The 20003-nt window shown below is 36.6% G+C and overlaps 1 protein-coding gene across 1 annotated transcript in view; it reads left to right on the forward strand.

Moving 5' to 3' along the window:
* LOC121388514 overlaps positions 1–18431 on the forward strand; it is a 30276-nt gene extending 11845 nt beyond the window's left edge. Inside the window, exons 5-7 of the mRNA XM_041519877.1 lie at positions 13044–13120; positions 13842–13968; positions 15882–18431. Coding sequence (XP_041375811.1) covers positions 13044–13120; positions 13842–13968; positions 15882–15941 — 264 coding nt within the window. The 3' untranslated portion in view covers positions 15942–18431. The remainder of the gene's footprint in view (positions 1–13043; positions 13121–13841; positions 13969–15881) is intronic.
* Positions 18432–20003: the final 1572 nt, after the last annotated feature.

A 20003-nucleotide genomic window follows, 5' to 3' on the forward strand; every position in this document is an offset into this window, starting at 1 on the left:
AAATAATACAGTATTAAAATATTTAAAGTCACATCAATCACATCAAGGTTATACAACAGAGCAGAAAAATATATATTTACCAAGTCCAAATGGACTAATGTTCCCTGGGAGCCTTCCTTTTGTTTCTCACCGATATCTCTAAAATCCTAGCTATTTATTACAAAAATCCGAATATCGCCTGGGGGCACATTGCGGTACTCCCTCTATCATGTGAATTTTCCACAGCAACCAAGACGACATTTTTTCTTAGATGGTCAGACTAGCTGACGACCCCGCTCGGAAAACAAGGTCGTAAAACAGAACTCGCGGAGGTATTACGTAACTACTGGCCACATGGCCTGGGTGTGTATTAGAGGGTACGGTCGCGCGAGGTATTACGTAACAAGGTGCCCACCTGGTCTTAAGTGCATATTGGGAACAGCTCAACCACCGTCGCACGGTGGTATTACGTAACCACGCTGCACACAGCCCTCTGAAACAATTAACATCGCCACAGGCGAAAACAAATAAGAGAATGTTCCGTCACAATAGCTTAATAATATTCTGTTACAGATCAAGTTTGACTTTCATGATGATTTACCCATATTTGACACAGTTATGGCTCTTGAACTTAGGAGTTATGAAGAAAAAAAATTCCAGACTTGTTTTTGGCAATGCCTCAATGAAATTTTGTGTATAGCTTTATCAATTTCTGTGACAGATAAAGTTTGACTTCCATGTCAAATTATCCATTTTGAGTTATGGCCCTTGAACTTAGGAGATAGAAAATTTGCTGGGCCCAGTAGGGGACATGTATTGCTTTAAGCAGTACTCTCAAAATGCTTGTTAACTAACATTTCTGTGCTGCTGACCTTAATCTTAAAGGCAGTGTAGAAAATTTTTAGCGGCTAGTACCAAGCATTTTTACTGTTACCCGGTAACTTACAATCTTTGGGCTGGACATAGCCCAGTGGTAAAGTGCTCGCTTGATGAGTGGTCAGTTTAGGATCAATCCGTGTCGGTGGGTCCATTGGGCTATTTCTTGTTCTAGTCAGTGCACCTCGACTGGTTTATCAAAGCCTGTGGTATGTGCTATCCTTTCTGTGGGATGAATCATATAAAAGATCCTTTACTACTAATGAAAAAAATGCAGCAGGATTCCTCTCTTCAGATTATATGTCAAAATTTGCAAATGTTTGACATCCTGTTGCCGATGATTAATAAATCAATGTGTTCTAGTGGTAAACAAAACAAACTTCAACTTTTTCTCATCTCCAAATTGTGTGACCGTTTTTAGAACACTCTGAGACAAAACAAACTTCAACTTTTTCTCATCTCCAAATTGTGTGACCGTTTTTAGAACACTCTTAGACAAAACAAACTTTTTACTTCCAATTATTAGGATTGATAAAATTAATCCACAGTAGAGGTGTGCAGTATTCTCGGAACCGAACATACGGGTACTTCGGCCCTATCCGCCATTGTTTATCACGTGACATGGTGAAGCTTCTCCTTAGTTACCTATGGTTTGATAGTGAATTTAGTCAAGTTCAGTCGATTATTTACAACAGTTAACGGCCAAGATGCCTACAACATGTGCAGTTGGCTGCATAAACCATAACTTGATGTTAAAAAAAAAATTGTTTTCAAATTTCGAAAAGAAGAGACCAGACGCCACGTCCGGGTAAAGGCACTAACATGTGACAAACCTGATCCAACGCCATGGCTTCCCACACAGAATGCGACTACGTGGAGTTTAATGTTGTTGCTTGTCAACAATAACCGACATTAACAGCAACCAAAATGGTTAAAGCATGTGCATTGATAACATTTCCACATTATACTGTAAATAAAATACACAATTCCATCTACTTTCATGAAGAAAAAAAAAAACCTGGATGCATCCAGTTCTTGAATAAAGAGTATACTCTTTTTATCATCAAATTTGTGTGGTCTTCATTTTTAATTTAATCTAATTTTAGAGTTCAATCAAGACATTCTCTATACTTGTATTTATTTTGCCATCTTCGGCTACAACATCTATTTATTCATTTATTTTTATTTTTAAAATAAAAGTATATGCAGTTAAATTACACACACACATATAATAATAATAATTTATTATAAAAGTTCTTTTTTCAAACTTTATTTTTTATTTTTTTGTGTGTGTGTGTGTGTGCAAATGTGTCTGTAGCAGGCCTGCAGTACGAAAATATAGGTTTTCTACTACTTTATATATAAATATGGCTTCTCCCCCTACCAAGATTGTCCCTACTACTCAAGATTTTGCCCTCTACCCCACTCCAGATATTATACCTGCAGACGTGTAATAGCCCAAATGTATAATGTATTAAACAATAAAGGTATACTTGTATCTCGGATATATACATACATACACATACATGTGTATATATATATATATATATATATATATATATATATATATATATATATATACACACACACACACACATACATGTATACATGTTTCTGGGGGGTTTTAATTTACTCGGTTATGAATCAATGTAATTTGGTGGTTGTGGCACATTTGTAGATTTTGCTTCTGTTCAAGTTAAAGGACTTACCTTTTTTTGTCATTTTATGGTATTCTGCAATTCTTCGGATTGTGTGTGTGTGTGTGTGTGTGTGCATGTGTGCACACAATCTGCTTCAGCAATTATCTGCAATAAAATGAATGGTCATCGCCATATTTGTTTTCCTTTCTGAAAACACTTTCACATGGAGAATAATATGGCATTTAACCATCTCATTCATACATTTTCCTTGAATATGCTACATAAGTGCATCTATACAAGAGGTAATGTAACCCTGGTTAAAAGCAACTTAGGTTAAATATGTGTAGTATAGCAGAAGGCATATTGATACAGATCAGTTTACTAACAGTCATGATAATTGCCCCATCTCCTTTCTCCAGCTGTATCTTATGAAAAATTAGTTTTGTACATATTACTTAAATTTTAATTGCAATAACAATTCCAATACAGCCCAAGACAAAATGCAATATCTACTGACTAGGTAGAAACAACACTTAATATATATATATATATGTGTGTGTGTGTTAACCATTATTTACTCAGGTATGTTTTTGTGTTTTATTAATTATTAATAAATATACCATGTTAAACCCTATTATTAAAACAGTTATATGTTTATTCGATGAGGTAACACTATGTTTTAGTAGGTTGTAGACACTGACATGAAAATAATATGGGAGTTATTAATTGCTACCCTAACTTAGATTATGGGGGGCAGTTTAAAATATTAATATTCACATGCCAAAGGGAGCTATATATTATTCTCCTTGAACTAATCTCAGGGGAGTGATGGGTAGCTAGAGAGAGATATAGCTTCCCTTAGATGACAAGGTCTGAGGTTGACTATATTTTATTATTGCTATTTTCTTTTCGCCTGCATTCAACCGGTAGGGAAGGCCAACATCATGAGATAATTTCACAATCTGTAAAAACAAAAATCATTTCATTATTTCAAGGATTCCCAGTCTGGAGCTCCACGCGGTAAGACGTGTTTGTTTCGCTTGTGCACACTGCACGTGTTTTCGTGTGCTCGACTTGGGGGTCCTTCATTTCGTTGTTTTTGTCAGCGAAATGAAGTTTTCTACTGGGATGTATGCGGCCATTGGAACTGATTGAACGCTGGAACGCTTCTCGTTTCGACAGTCTGCACCACCAGGTTGGATTCTTTTTTAGCGAGATTCCTTGCCTCCACGTCATTTCTCCGTCTGACTGTCGACTTGTTTTTGTCGTGAGTTGTATGACGGCCATTCTGCAGAACGCCACGGTTGTCCGCGTTTAGTCTCTATATGTCCGAGCCTGTCCTAGCAGCACTGGAAGATTGACCCACTCTAAGAAGAAATAGGAAGCGGCGTCGGCCCCTACTACTCTTTTTCTAGACTTTACCTTGCTTTATAGTGATACCATCTCGTATCCTCCGGAGTCGGGCCCGTCCGCACCACTATACCAACCCATGACAACTGGACTATACCCTAGTCTGATACTCTCTCTCGTTCAGACGGATCCGGCTTCTCGAGATCTGTATTTCAGCACAGCACTACACCTTCAACGTCTATCGACTGTCAATCTAGGGGTTTTCTTGACGGGATGCAACCCATCTCGTCCCTTTAAGCTGTGCACCCAAATGGCCTTAACGAGGCCACTAGCGTGGACATATCGATCGGACTTTAAACTTTTAGATCTGCGTTCAAAATTTTATGTCGAAATTACTTCTTTTTTTAAAAAATATTATTAAATAGTCCGATCCTCTCTTCTTTCTCTTATTTAATTTTGGACTGTCCTTCTAAAATGCTCCAAATTATATAAATATTCGGCCGAGCAGTCAATTCTTTTTATTTTTGGCTTGTAACATTTTTCTTTTTTTAAATTTATTTTATTAACTTTTTTACTAATTGCTATTTTCAAAATTCTGCCCATTTTCACCCCCCCTCCATCCCGAGTCAGGCCACCGATCTTATCGGAGGTCGGACTCTGGATGGGCGTGTTCGAAACCCTAGCGGTATATGGGCACGTTAAACTAGTTATCATCATCATTATTTCAAGAAACTGGGGGGGGGGGGGGGGTGTTTAAAGAATAAAAGAATGTATTCAGTGGAACATTTTCACTGTTGCCAATACATCTATATAATAAGAATGACAATAATAATACTGTAATTTAATGTTGTAAAGTAACAACTTTGTAATTGTTTATTATTACATTCTATTTGGAAATAAAATAATTATGTTAAATCATAAAAATAATTATCTTGAATCATGCATATAAATTTTATTATTATACATACAAATTATATATTTGTGTAGCCCACATTATAATTATTATAATATTAATAATTAACTTTATTAAAATTTATAATTAATATTACCTTAAAATTGCATCAACAAAAATTGTTCTGCCCAACCTGCCTCTAGTCAAGTCCCCTCGACAATATAAGCTATACGGAAACATGTCGGTAATAAATATAGACTGTACTAATTCATATTCCCGTTGTTCATTTCTCTTATATGACAACCCAAGCTGCTATAATACTCATAAGACATGCTGCAACTATGTGTTAGCTACAGAAAATAAATGACAATATGCAAGGCATGCAAAAAGTTAATATGATAACTTTATTCTATGTAAACAGTAATCACTAAGGCTTTGCTTCACCCCCAAAGACCCGGATGATCGGTAACTAGGCTGTATGACGTCACGCCAGTTCCAAGAATTACCGGTATTTTTTTCTGTCGTGGTACCGGTATACTTCGGGACTTTCCGTGGACGATAACTTTACGGAAATTTCCGAGAAATAAATTATCAGTGTCATGAAACAAAATACATAATTTCGAGAAATTATTTAAAAAGCATCCAATGTTAATGATTGTTTGTGTTCCATTAAGAAATATTTTTTAAAATAACGGAATTTCCCAAAGTATCTACAATCTCAAAACGTGGATGACGAGTTTGTTGTTCGCAACAGTTACACACGTGCGATATTGGACATTTGCAGGGCTCGCCCTGTTGTTCGTCAAAGTCGCAAATTACGAAAAGAAAAAAAAATTGGCAAAAGAATTTTCGATTTGGCGGAAAAAAAAAAATGGAGAAAATGTTTTAATGTCGATTTTTAGTCACCAAACATGCTTTCAACCAATTTTGTTCGACAGATATGCTTAAGCGCCATTTGCATGTCCGGGTGACCAGTCTACTATTCAACAGTGAACTGCTTCTCGTAAAGCTACAAAATGCGATCAAATAATATGAAATACTGTTCAAAACATGTTGCATTGTTGATACTGAATGTTTTATTACTAGCTACAACAAGATGTACGTTTTATTTGTCACATTTCTAGCATTTTGTCGTATCAGATAATGTTGTAAAATGTAGGTCACGTGGTTGAGTTCATTTTACTGAAGTGGGTGCGTTGATGAGGATTACATATTGTTTCTCACATATATACAATCATTATTAGTTAAAATTTTCAAAGTTTACAGATTTAATTTTAAACATATTCAGTGGGGAAATTATAAGTTATTGATGTTATGTCTACTGATATACTATTAGCACTGCCATGATACATCCCTCTGCCCCTGGTAGAGAAACATACACAACTCCCGGATCACGTTGCAATGAATTTATGAAACTGAAAGAGCTTTTTTCCAGTTGTGAAACTCTGACAGTCACACGCCAGAGCTTCGAGAACAATAACATATAATGACGTTTTCTTTGTCTTTGTTTTGGGTGATTGGCTATAATCTTGAGTTGGATACGAAAACAATTATAAACAGTATTCAGTTTAAAACATAGGGGAAAGTGGTCTAAAACGGGCCCCTGAAGCAAATTCCTAAATTAATTGTAATTTTTGAAATATAAATCAAATACAATATTGATTACTTCATTGTTTAACATGTGTAACTGATGTATAAAGCACAGAATCCACTTGCATTTAACTCTTTTATGGTCAAAAATCAAATTTAGTAAACCATAAAAAAAATCCCATTTTACCCAAACTATTGTGTAAAATGGGCCCCTTGAGGTAATTTAAAAAAAATGAACAATACACAATATCGGGTCTTAAAAACTGGTTTTTCATGTTATTAAATGAAATGAACAGACATCTAATAAAACAAAACAAACTAATTGCAATATGATACATTGCCCATTACTATCCCCAAAAGGTATGAAACATTTCATAAAGTATATGCGGCATCAAAAGATTGCTTAAACAATTCATTTTCCCCCTCAATATCCCTTGTTCAGAAACAGCTATAGCCATGATGTATTAATTTTTTTTTGTAAAAACTAAGAAACATACTACACATATATATTTTCACAGTGATATAAAACATGCAGTGAAGCTATGTTCACTCAAAAAACAACAAGCAGATATAAGTGGCGGTAAATGGCTCGCCTTTCATGGCTGCCGAATTTTATTTAATTAGGTTTTTGTTTGTTCTTAAAATTCAAATGATTATCTTTAGTAATGTTACAATTAAGAAGAAGTAATACAACTTAATACCACACTTTTTTGAGTGAAGGTGCGGCAAATAAACCGCCACAAGGACATCATGAAATGTTTGTTTCATGATTCCGCCGCCAGATTCAAAACTTTTCCCTATGATTTTTGAAAATGGTGACAAATGAGCGAGTACCACTCCTGGACATTGCTCCCCACCCCCGTCCCTTTACTTAAAACCATACAGCATTAAAATTAAATATTGGTGTATCCAACATCACATAAGGAAAACCGTGACCATGAGAGCGTACCGCTACTGAACATAGTCCCCGCTTTCCTCAGAAAGTATACTGAATAACTCTCTATAAATTAGAGCATACCGGTACTGAACATTGTCACCAATTTCTTATAAAACTAAAGACCAGTGTTCACATAATAATATTGTATTAGATGTTATTTAAGGAAGGCTGTGACCATAAGAGCATACCGCTACTGAATATAGTCCCCACCTTCCTTAGACCAGTATACTGAATAAAATGTTCACTAGAATGGCAATAACATAAAGTTATAGACACACCATGTGTGCTTTAAATGAATCATGATGTGCTCTGGGCACCGGATAATGCAAGTGCTGGGGATCGAATGTACCTCCTAAATGCGTCAGACTTCCAACGCCCCAGAAGACGAATCTGGGCATCGGAAAAACCTCTGGTTGCTGCATAAGATGCCCTGCCAATACGAAAACTATGCCCCTTATAAAGAGAGAAATCTAGATCACAGAATTGTAAACAACGACGAGTAATGTTGTCGAAATGCCTACGCGACAAAGGAATACCACTCGAATTTAAGAAAAGGCATCCAGATTGAGGTCCTCTCAGTGATAAGTAATTGTGTAGATTCCTAACTGGACAACACCGAGATGACGGAAGTCCTTCAACCGTGATAATATGAGGTTTTTTAGAGGAGTTATGCTTGAAAGCTCTGAAGGTTATGAAAAACCGGATAACTGCTACTCCAGACTTTTCAAAAGTAAGATCGGAGAGCTGAATTAGATTATCCAACTTTTCACTAGTGTAGTTAAGCAACTCTCCGATCCGCGCTAGACTGTAAAAAGCTGTTGTAAACATCGCCTTAAAGAGCTTGCGTTCATAGTCCAAATTTAAGAGATAATCGAGAGCATCACACATACGAACCAGAATTGCTTCTGTAATTGGTAAACGAACGTCATATGTTGCTGCCAGTCGTGCTGTGCCCTGAACAGCTTTCCGAACCAAGAATGATTTCGTAGGGTCCTGAAATCCTTGCATGTTATGTATATATTTTCAGTCACTTGTACAAAGATCGCAGTAAAATGTATAATTTTCCGTGTCAGAGCATTCTTGATGGGCCCATTGTTTACACGCCATGCACTGGATCCATTTCTCACCCTGCCTAGATTCGGAAAACTTCTCTCCACAAAATAAGCAAGGTGTGTCGGTCTGGGACATGGTCACCTTAGACTTCTTGTTCCCTCCTTTTCCATTTGACGTAGTTGATCTTTTTGTAGCTCGTTTTGTGACAGGAACAGAACTAGATGGACTACTCTCCAAGGTTTGCTCCAAACTGTTCTTATATGGGCTGCTTGTTAAGATAGCTGTTTGTCCCCTGGATTTTGATGGTTTGCGACATTCTGACTGCTTAGCTTTTGGAATGGGTGAAAGTTCAGTGAAAGATACATGATCCTGTTTCTGTCCAGTTGTTGTTGGTTTAAATGTGGGTGTTTGCACTAGATGAACATCATCTTGTCTTTGATTGCTGCCAGATGCTGATGGGTGTGTCTTCGTCTGCACTTCATCTTGTCCTTGTGCAGTGTCTGATGTTGATGGCTGAATAGTGGTTATGCTATCCATAGGAGCACTGATGATTAGTTCTTGGTCATCTGCATCTGATACATCTGTTCTGTCATCCAGCTGAGGTGCTGGAAGATCTGTGGGTTCAGATGCTGCAAAATCACCATCATCGAATACATCGCGATTAAGTTGCCAAATTCCTGTCTTTTGAAAACCATTTACTGCATTGACAGGTGTGGCTGCACGTAAATACCCACCACTGAACAAACCGGCAATCTGAAACATTGTTACAACTCTTCCAGGATGGTTACGAAGCCACTTTTCTACTTCCTGTGTGTAGTATGTCATTAGCGGTTTCATGAATGAGATATCCAGTGGCTGTAGACGATGGGTACAGTGAGGCGGGAGGCAAACGATGTGGACAATGTGTTCTCGTGCCATCAAAATCACCTCCAAGTTGTTTGTGTGGGTCTTGTGTCCATCACGAATAAGGAGGACAGGTTTATCAATAGAAGGATTAGAATGCTGCAAGAAGTGTTTGAACCACTGCGTAAAAATATCTAACTGCATCCATCCAGAGGGGTGTGGGACAGCAATTGCACCAGGTGGTGCATTGTCCATAATTCAGGTTTCATACGGACTCTAGGGAAAATGAATAATGGCGGAATGAAATTTCCAGCTGCGTTCTTGCATATTTCAGTGGTTATCAACTGTCCTCGCTCAGCAGAGGTTAAAGAGCCAACTTGTTTCTTACCATGGTGAGCCAAGATCTTCGATGGTCTGTTGGGTACATTGATTATGCCAGTTTCGTCAACATTATATATGCAGTCAGGAGTGAACTTGTGTTTTTCAAAAGGGATTCTAACAGATCAAAGTATTTTCCAACGCTAACCTTATTGAATCCCTGAGCTCTGGCAGCAGATGTAGCTTCGGATGTACGCAGTGAAAGTTCTCGGTTGCTTGACAGGAAACCCCGAAGCCAGTCATAACCAGCTGCCATCTTTTCTTTGTTAAAAGTATGTGGAATATGACTGATTTCTGCAAACTGGAATGCCAGTTCCCTTAACTGCTTTGGGGTGAGGCCGAAAAGCAGAGTTACCATCTTTTTCAGATGATTTACCATTTCCTTTTCAAGCTCAGGAGAAAAACAAGGAGTCTCGATCCCAATCCTTTTTCAGCAGCAATTTCTGATGAACCTTCTTTACGACGTCGCTGAAGGGTTGATCGCGGGACGTTGAATTGCTTGCATGTCCTTTTCAGTCCCATAGTCTAGTATTGCACGCTGCATACTCTCTGCACTCCATCTTTGTCGTGTTGTCTTGCCGATATATTTCCCCATATTACTGTAAATAGACACACACAAAAGAGGTTTTAATACACATTTTATGTTGTTATTGTTGTTGTTTTTTTAACAATATAATTTACAATGCGATACAGAAGCTTTGTTATGCCAGCCCTATGACACATTATTACTTCTTGGGTTTAAAATGAGCCCCGATAAAATGAGCTCACATTTGTTGACACCCGCCATGTTTAGAATCAAACAAGTAGTACGATGTTGAACAATGACATATCTTTGTAAAATACATAGGTTCCATGTTTGAAAACAACTGTGTAATTTATAGTCGACATTCATACATACCTTCAACTCGAGATGAACTTTTCTAGAAGTTTTTTTAGCGGGAACTGACAAAAGTGTTGTTCGTCTTTGCACAAACCTACGGATGCTAAAAAAAACGCGCATGTCACAAAAACGTCATCAACTGGAAGTGGGGTTATTGTGTACAGTGCATTTTTGGACTACACGAAAGAGAACATTAGATAATGGGGGGAGCCCATTTTGACTTGAGGGCCCGTTTTAGACCACTTTCCCCTACATAGATACATATATAAGTTAGGAGGAGGGGAGTTACATACTTAACACCCCCCATGAAAGCCCAACTATTTCATTTGTATTCATAAAATAAAATACTGCCAGTGTGGCTATTTTGTTTCTAAATTGTTTTTCTTCTATAAACATGAATTCATTACCAAAGAGATTAAAGATACAGGCCCAGGTCAGGTCAGGTCATAGGGTTTTACGTGCACATTCAGAACACGCTGTTGTAGCGCACGCCTGTCGTGGGCACAAGAGCTAGCCTTGGCCGGCTCCTCCATCCATGACAGGAAAGGTGGGGGGTGGGGGGGGGGGGGGGGGGCGAGCCACAACACCCATTTACTGAACTATTATAATCTTAAGTGTCATACTTTGCTATTTGGAGATTCAAATTTAAGTGTCCAAGAAATTATCTCTATATTTAAATCTGTTCAGAATTTTCTTATTAATAGTAAGCATTTCGAGATCATTTTTAAACCATTTAACCATTCTAACTGTTTGCTATTTATTCTTTGTTTCTTCTACACACTTCTCTCTTCTATTCCCCAAACTATCCGTGTTATCTTTATTGTAATATTGTTCTAGCCATCTTGATGTATAACATGTATATTTGTTAAATTTGGGAGAGGCCTTAATATAGGCACTTGCCTGTTGGCCAATCCCAAATTTGATTTGCTAATAAAATATTGTTTAAACCAACAGCGTTATGTAAAACACTATTTTTTATTACTAAATTTGTTTATTATTATTTTTTGTTTTGGTAACAGTTTAAACTTTAATGTATTAACGTAGGTTGTAATAGCTAGTTGAAAACAATGATTATAAACTGATTTGAAATACGTGTGCTAGTAAACTTAGCTTAAGTAACTTATTCCATCATAAGTGGTTAGCTCAAGAGGCCTACTCTGCTGTTCTAGAGCTAGACGGACATTTGGACAGTTACATCCGCTCTCTCAGTCAGAGATAACAATACACAGAGTTTCTGCCTACCACCAGACAGGCAAAGATTCCCGCTTTAATACCACAATGAGCCTGTTTGATGTTAAATACCAACATTGATAATATTTGAGTTCGCGATAACAAATATTTGACATATTAATCACTAATGCACTAATGTTTCTAAATAAGAACATGGAATAAATTCAGTAATCCAGATAATAATGACTGGAATTGACACACTACATGATTTATTCAGACATTCATAGGTTTATGGAGTTTGTTTATTCTTGAAACTAAATTGATGTTAAGACGATTTAACTTCAGCTAACATTGTAGCAAACTGAAAACATAAAGGGACCTGTTTGCATGGGTCATCAACTGAAATAAAAGTAGTTATATAAAAGTTACTGGCAGTTAATAGCTACTGGTATAATTAGGCTCTACAACTATGTTTTACCTATAAGTATTAGCTATTTTCTAACTGAGATGTTTAGTCCTGCTTAATGGTTACTTAACTTTAGAGGGAAATAGAGTGTAAACTGAATCAGTAAAAGTCTCTACTGGTAGGTATTTCATTGTAGTATGTCTTATTTGTTTGGCTCATAAGTTCAAAAGGCACATAGATGCCATTGTATGTTGAGCAATTATTGTATCACCAATTCGCAGTGATTAGTATGTCATTACTAATGTGGTAGACCGTGGTATATTATAAAAAAACGTGGTACATTTTTTTTCGCGGTACCCAACTCTAATCCACAGTATTTTTGGTCAGTCTAGTGTTTATGGAACAATAGCTCAAAATGTGTTTTACCACCACTGCCATTAAGAAAATTAGCACAGCAAAAAAAAGTGCATTGTTCATCATATTACCGGCCTCGGTGGCGTCGTGGCAGGCCATCGGTCTACAGGCTGGTAGGTACTGGGTTCGGATCCCAGTCGAGGCATGGGATTTTTAATCCAGATACCGACTCCAAACCCTGAGTGAGTGCTCCGCAAGGCTTAATGGGTAGGTGTAAACCACTTGCACCGACCAGTGATCCATAACTGGTTCAACAAAGGCCATGGTTTGTGCTATCCTGCTTGTGGGAAGCGCAAATAAAAGATCCCTTGCTGCCTGTCGTAAAAAAGAGTAGCCTATGTGGCAACAGCGGGTTTCCTCTAAAAACAGTGTCAGAATGACCATATGTTTGACGTCCAATAGCCGATGATAAGATTAAAAATCAATGTGCTCTAGTGGCGTTGTTAAATAAAACAACCTTTATTTTGTTCATCATATTAACACTAAGATAGTGGGGCAATACTCAATATTCAATTGTTTTGTGTTACAAAGTATTACAAACATGACAACATATTTGCATGCTACAATAATTACAAACTTGTAGCCCTTATATGATTTACTCTATTCTGCTCTATACTTGTTCTTTGTGTTGACAGAAATTTGACCTGCTCACCAACCTCGTGTGTCCTGTGACTAGCACCAGTCTTAGCACTGGATCCATCCTTGTTATCATGTAAGTATTGACTGACATAAAAGGCAATGGTATGTGCTGTCCTATCTGCATATAATAAGACCCCTTGCTGCTAATCTGTATTGGGTAATACAAGTAGCTACAGGTGATAGTAAGAATCCATCCTATATAGAACCGGCCTCTGTGGCATCTTGGTTAAGCCATTGGACATAAGGCTTGTAGGTACATGGTTTGGAGCCCGGTACCAGCTCCCACCCAGAGCGAGATTTAACGACTCAGTGGGTAGGTGTAAGGCCACTACACCCTCTTCTCTCTCACTAACCGCTAACAACTAGCCCACTGTCCTGGACAGACAGCCCAGATAGCTGAGATGTGTGCCCAGGACAGCGAGCTTGAACTGTAATTGGATATAAGCATGGAAATAAATTGAAATGAATGTGGGATAGAAAAAGTACACCTGTGGTGGTGGAAATTTCAACACGGGGTGAGGTTTACTGAGTTTCTAACTTTTCACCTTCAAGGGTGCATATAATGGATTCTTTTTTTCTCTCATCGATTATTTTACATGAATAGACAAAGATGGCTGAAAAACTTCATTTTTTATTTCACCATTTAATCATAAATAAAACTACACTACAGTATCATATTTGCCATGTTTCATGTGTTAAATAAAATTGGGGGCGGGGTGGGCATTGCAGTAACAAGACCTGATATGTCTTTAAATTAATACTTGTAATATACTCAAATCAATTGTCTTTTGCAGATTTGTTCTTGCTGTGATCATTTATTTTGTCGGTGGCATTCTTTTTTTTAAATTTGTGCGCAAAGCTGAAGGTGTAGAGATGGTACCAAATCTTTCATTCTGGACGGAACTTCCTCTTCTAATACGTGTGAGTATACTGGTTCTCGAATGTTTCAGAACTTCCTCTAATACGTGTGAGTATACTGGTTCTCGAATGTTTCAGAACTTCCTCTAATACGTGTGAGTATACTGGTTCTCGAATGTTTCAGAGCTTCCTCGTCTAATACGTGTGAGTATACTGGTTCTCGAATGTTTCAGAGCTTCCTTGTCTAATACGTGCGAGTATACTGGTTCTCGAATGTTTCAGAGCTTCCTCCTCTAATACGTGCAAGTATACTGGTTCTCGAATGTTTCAGAGCTTCCTCCTCTAATACGTGTGAGTATACTGGTTCTCGAATGTTTCAGAACTTCCTCTTCTAATACGTGTGAGTATACTGGTTCTCGAATGTTTCAGAACTTCCTCTAATACGTGTGAGTATACTGGTTTTGAGGATGTTTCAGAGCTTCCTCGTCTAATACGTGTGAGTATACTGGTTCTCGAATGTTTCAGAGCTTCCTCGTCTAATGCGTGTGAGTATACTGGTTCTCGAATGTTTCAGAGCTTCCTTGTCTAATACGTGTGAGTATACTGGTTCTCGAATGTTTCAGAGCTTCCTCCTCTAATACGTGCGAGTATACTGGTTCTCGAATGTTTCAGAGCTTCCTCCTCTAATACGTGCGAGTATACTGGTTCTCGAATGTTTCAGAGCTTCCTCCTCTAATACGTGTGAGTATACTGGTTCTCGAATGTTTCAGAACTTCCTCTTCTAATACGTGTGAGTATACTGGTTCTCGAATGTTTCAGAACTTCCTCTAATACGTGTGAGTATACTGGTTTTGAGGATGTTTCAGAGCTTCCTCGTCTAATACGTTCGAGTATACTGGTTCTCGAATGTTTCAGAGCTTCCTCCTCTAATACGTGCGAGTATACTGGTTCTCGAATGTTTCAGAGCTTCCTCCTCTAATACGTTCGAGTATACTGGTTCTCGAATGTTTCAGAGCTTCCTCCTCTAATACGTGCGAGTATACTGGTTCTCGGATGTTTCAGAGCTTCCTCCTCTAATACGTGCGAGTATACTGGTTCTCGGATGTTTCAGAGCTTCCTCCTCTAATACGTGCGAGTATACTGGTTCTCGGATGTTTCAGAGCTTCCTCGTCTAATACGTGCGAGTATACTGGTTCTCGAATGTTTCAGAGCTTCCTCGTCTAATACGTGTGAGTATACTGGTTCTCGGATGTTTCAGAGCTTCCTCGTCTAATACGTGTAAGTACACTGGTTCTCGGATGTTTCAGAGTTATGTCCCATGAATTTAGGAGATACAAAAATCTATTGGGCTCAATAGGGGACATATATTGCTTTAGCAGTACTCTCAGAACACTGTGTTACTTGATATAATTGTAATAATTGTAGCATATATAGGGACTGCTCCAACTGATTGCTTCCCCTTACATCCCCTAAAACATAATCAGTAGCAGGTTTAGGAGGTCGAGCACACTGTTTGACTGGTACCATCATCATCTATATCACATCATATTCATCTTTTGAATGCCAGGTGCACAAAACCAAGCAACCATGATCATTCACCCTCCTAATTATGCCTCATTTTGTATTTCACTGGTACAATAATTGTGTATTTTAATTATTAGTGCCCTGCCGGCCCAACCTAGGGAACTATAAGTTTATCTCCGTCCTTCTATCTGTCTGTCTGTCCTTCTGTCTGTCCCACATATAGTTTTTCAAATGAGATATTGAGCTGTATAGCTTTATCATATATTTATTTAGTACTGTTACAAATCATGTTTAATTTTCATGGCAGTATACCCATTTGTTTACTGAGTTATGGCTCTTGGATATATAAGGAGACACAAACATTTGTTGGGCCCGATAGGGGACATATATTGCTTTAGCAGTACTCTCAGAATGCTGGGTTTTTATAAAAAAAAAAAGTTATTTTTTTGCAGGATGGGATCTATTTTGTATTCCGTGGATGTAAAGTGCAAACTCATTATGAGAAGATCTGATGACAATCTTGGTGTGACTGGCCTTATAAAGTGTACATGATTTAATATTTTTATACAAAACCTTTTATGTATAGATCTGGTTCAACCATTTTTTTAATATTCTTTGATATCTGTCTGTTACAATTTATCATTGAATGCATTTATCTATCAGTCGATGTAGCTATCGCTTTTCATGTAAAGCAGGGCTAGCTTTGCCACTTGCGAATTGTATTTTAATTTGGCGAAAAAAGTTCAGGTAATAATTGATGTTTTTCTTTTTTTTTTTTAGATAATTTGTCGAAATGTTTTACTCATCCAGAGCTAGCCATGTATAGATCTGATATTGTCCCAACAGCACATTTATATACTGTACGTAAACAGTAGTTTGCACTTTGTGGCTGTCGAATGTTTCTCTCTCATTTATATACTGTACGTAAACAGTAGTTTGCACTTTGTGGCTGTCGAATGTTTCTCTCTCTTTTGTTTTTTGCAGGGTAAGAAATCATTTAAAAAAAAAAAAATGTATTAATTTGTTTGTTAGTCTTAAGATTATAGATTATATACATGTATTTGTTATTTTATAAATTATCCTAATGTAATTCACTCGTTGATACACAAGTCAGTCACGGTTCGAGATTTATTCCCTAGGTTAGTTTCATTGTAACACACTCTTTTTATTTTAACCTCTTCCATCGGGGAATAAATCTTGAACCTTGATTGCCTTGTCGTTTTTCAACGAGTGTTAAACTGACATCAGCCAAATCACATCTCACCTTTATAAAGTTTCAAGGTGAGATACATTTTAAGTTATTTTCCGGGAGTGGTAGTTTTATTCAGCTCTACGTTAAAGTTTTATCTCTTTATCTCTGTTACTTACAAACTATAATGAAACTTTTAAGTCACAGTTACACCTGTAAATGCAGGCATCGAAATAAAGTCGAGAACGATCATTTAGGTTACAAGGAGGTTACCACATGTCAAGAATGCTAGGCCTACTTTTGATCTCCACAATTAAATTTTTTTCAACAAAAATATTACTTCGTAAATTATGGTCAGTTGTGTGTTGTTTAAATATAAATTACACATCTATACATGTATATCAGTGAAAAGAGAACAGTTTAGTGAATAAATAACAAAGTATTAGCATATTCTGAAGGGATTATACTATAGTGTAAACTTAATAAATGTGTCATAACCTATGTGTTACCAGGTCCGTAATTTGTGGTAACTTGTACCTGGGTTATCAGGCACTGAGCTTATTTCAATGCCTGTACAGTACAGTAAAGTACACTCGGGACTACTGCATACAACAAATTGATTGTAAAGTCTTGTTTTTACACGCTATATATTATCAATAAATTTTAATGTAAAGAACGAACTATGCATAACAAATTAACTTTTTAAACAACTAAATAGTTTGTCCCAAATTGTGAAGTTCAGTGTAAATTAGTGACTATGCAACGAACCGAACATAAATGAAAGGTTACTTAAAGCAAAACCTGCAGTGCATCAAACAAGACAACACAGAACAGATCACACGGTTACAGCTGTATAGTCCGAAGGTTCAGTGGTCTGAAGGTTCAACACTAACCCTAGGTTCAGTAGACCGAAGGTTTATAGACCTAACCCCGGACTATTGTACCTTCGGACCATTGAACCTTCGGACTATAGAGCGATCCCCGTTTGTTTTTACATAGAGTGGTGTTAATTAAGGGATTAAGTTATTGAACAATAACAGAACATCCTCACTTCACAGCACTACAGGCCAAGATGACAAGCGACATTATTAAGACATTAAAAGTTGAACACTAATTTCCAACTTGGAGGCAGTTACCATGGCTCATTGTGTACAGGTCAAGTGTTTTGCAAAGGATAGCTTCAAAAGTATAATTTCTTGTGAAAATCAACAAAGTTCAAACCATGTACTTCATAAAATATAGAGTAAACTGGCGACCTCGGTTTCATATGTTATCACGCTGAACGATCAAGGAATTATCTCCGCTGAGGAGCCGATATACATGATATTGTTCGACAAATTATTGTCAAACAAAATGACCATAACCCTGATAATGAAAGACTTTTTTACAAGTTATGAAGCCACCGCTAAGTAAGCAGACAAAAACAAATTAGTTTTCAAAAATAATAATAAAAACTGATTAACTGACCTTTTGATTTGAAGTTCTGTTATGCATTTTCGTTCTTTATTGTTGACAATAAATTGTGCTAAAATTTCTGTATGCTATATTATGTAACCTGTTTTAAATTTGAAAAATCCAATATGGCCGACTGGAAATGAAAACGGCCAACTTCTTCAAATGTGTACAACGAACTACTACTATAACGAACTTATTACCATGGTCCCTTCCAGTTCCCTTGATGTTGCTGTGGTGAAATGGTCCACCAATGGCTATATTCTGGTCCCTTCCAGTTCCCTTGTTGCAGTGGTGAAATGGCCTGCTTATGGCATTTTTTAAAATGACTTTTGCAGCAAATAAATATGATTGAAAGATACAAATTTTAAATACTAGCAGATAATGTACACCAGATATATATTTTAGTTTTTTTGCTTTTTGTTTTTTGTAAATTTAATAACTGTTTATTTTTTCTTGACCATTCCCTTGTTGACGAATATCAACCCATGCAAAGGGAGAAGACATGGGTTGTTACAGTAATTTTATATATAATTTATACACACACAATGTAGTTACTACTTTATAGGCAGACTTAATTAAAATAATATATTCACAAGGACCTGGATTTTAACAAGTATCTAGAGTAAATGAAAGTATATAATGATATATGAAAATATGAGAGAGAGAGAGAGAGAGAGAGAGAGAGAGAGAGAGAGAGAGAGAGAGAGAGAGAGAGAGAGAGAGAGAGAGAGAGAGAGAGAGAGAGAGAGAGAGAGAAAAAGAGAGGAAAAACATATGCACACACACGCGCACATGTTTTGATTATGTACATATTTATCATTATTTATAACAACATTTCAGTGGTCTGTAAAAAGAAGTAGGATATACAATAGGCATACAGATATGAAGGTGTTTTACTTTACATCAATTTTACGTGACCTGTTGGGGATGATGAAAACAAATGAATGAACAAAAGTAATTTTAAGCTTATATATCAAATAGAGAATGGTACATTGCCCACTTGGTAACAAATTTATTAAAGCAGTTTTTACTGTAGTGAATATGTTTTTCAATCAGGTATCTTTGTTTAACTTCGTTTTGGAAATAAGTAATGTTTAACTGTACATTTTGCATTTATATATAAAATACTTGGCTAACAATAACAATAAATCGAAAATATTATCTGTTTTAGTATTACTTTTACATCCAAATATAACAAGTTCAAATGATAAATTTAGGTTAAATATATGATTACAAGATTTTAATAACCAATTCAAAAAAATTGTTCCAAAAATGCTGGACAACTTTACATTCCCAAAATAGATGTTCTATAGATTCTCGCATTTCATGACAAAAAGTACACATTTCACTGTCAATAAGTTTTAGTTTATAAGCAAACGTGTTGGTAGTCAGTATCCTGTGTAAAATTCTATATTGGAACCATCTTAATTTTATTTCTTGAGTGGTTATAAATGGCTTTAAATAGATAACAGACCAGTTTAGGTTGCCATTTTAGTATGGCAATATTTGGAACTTTCGACAACGTTAATGTATAATAATATAATTTTGAGCCTTTTCTAATAGAGCAAAGTGTCTGTTGAACCGGAGAATCGTCCAAGGAGATATTTGTTTCAACTTTTTTAATATTATTTTTCCTAAAATATGACAACGGAATTAACGACACCATGGTATTCTAGAAAAGAAACATCTAACTCGTATATATCATTAAATTCATTTAAAGTCAAAACATCTCCTCGCTCATTAACAAGATCGCAAATTTGAGAAATGCCTTTCTCAAGCTATTTCTTTTTCAAAAAGGTTTTCCTATCAATTTTTATTTGGGAATTATAAAAAATTGGTTCAGATAAGAAATGTTCAAAGGATGTTACTTTTATTGCTGTCGAGAAGTCGTAAAAAGCCTGAATACAGTCCTTCCAAAACAGGTTATTTA

Source organism: Gigantopelta aegis, chromosome 14, assembly GCF_016097555.1.
Source record: "Gigantopelta aegis isolate Gae_Host chromosome 14, Gae_host_genome, whole genome shotgun sequence".
Classification (NCBI taxonomy): Eukaryota; Metazoa; Mollusca; class Gastropoda; order Neomphalida; family Peltospiridae; genus Gigantopelta; species Gigantopelta aegis.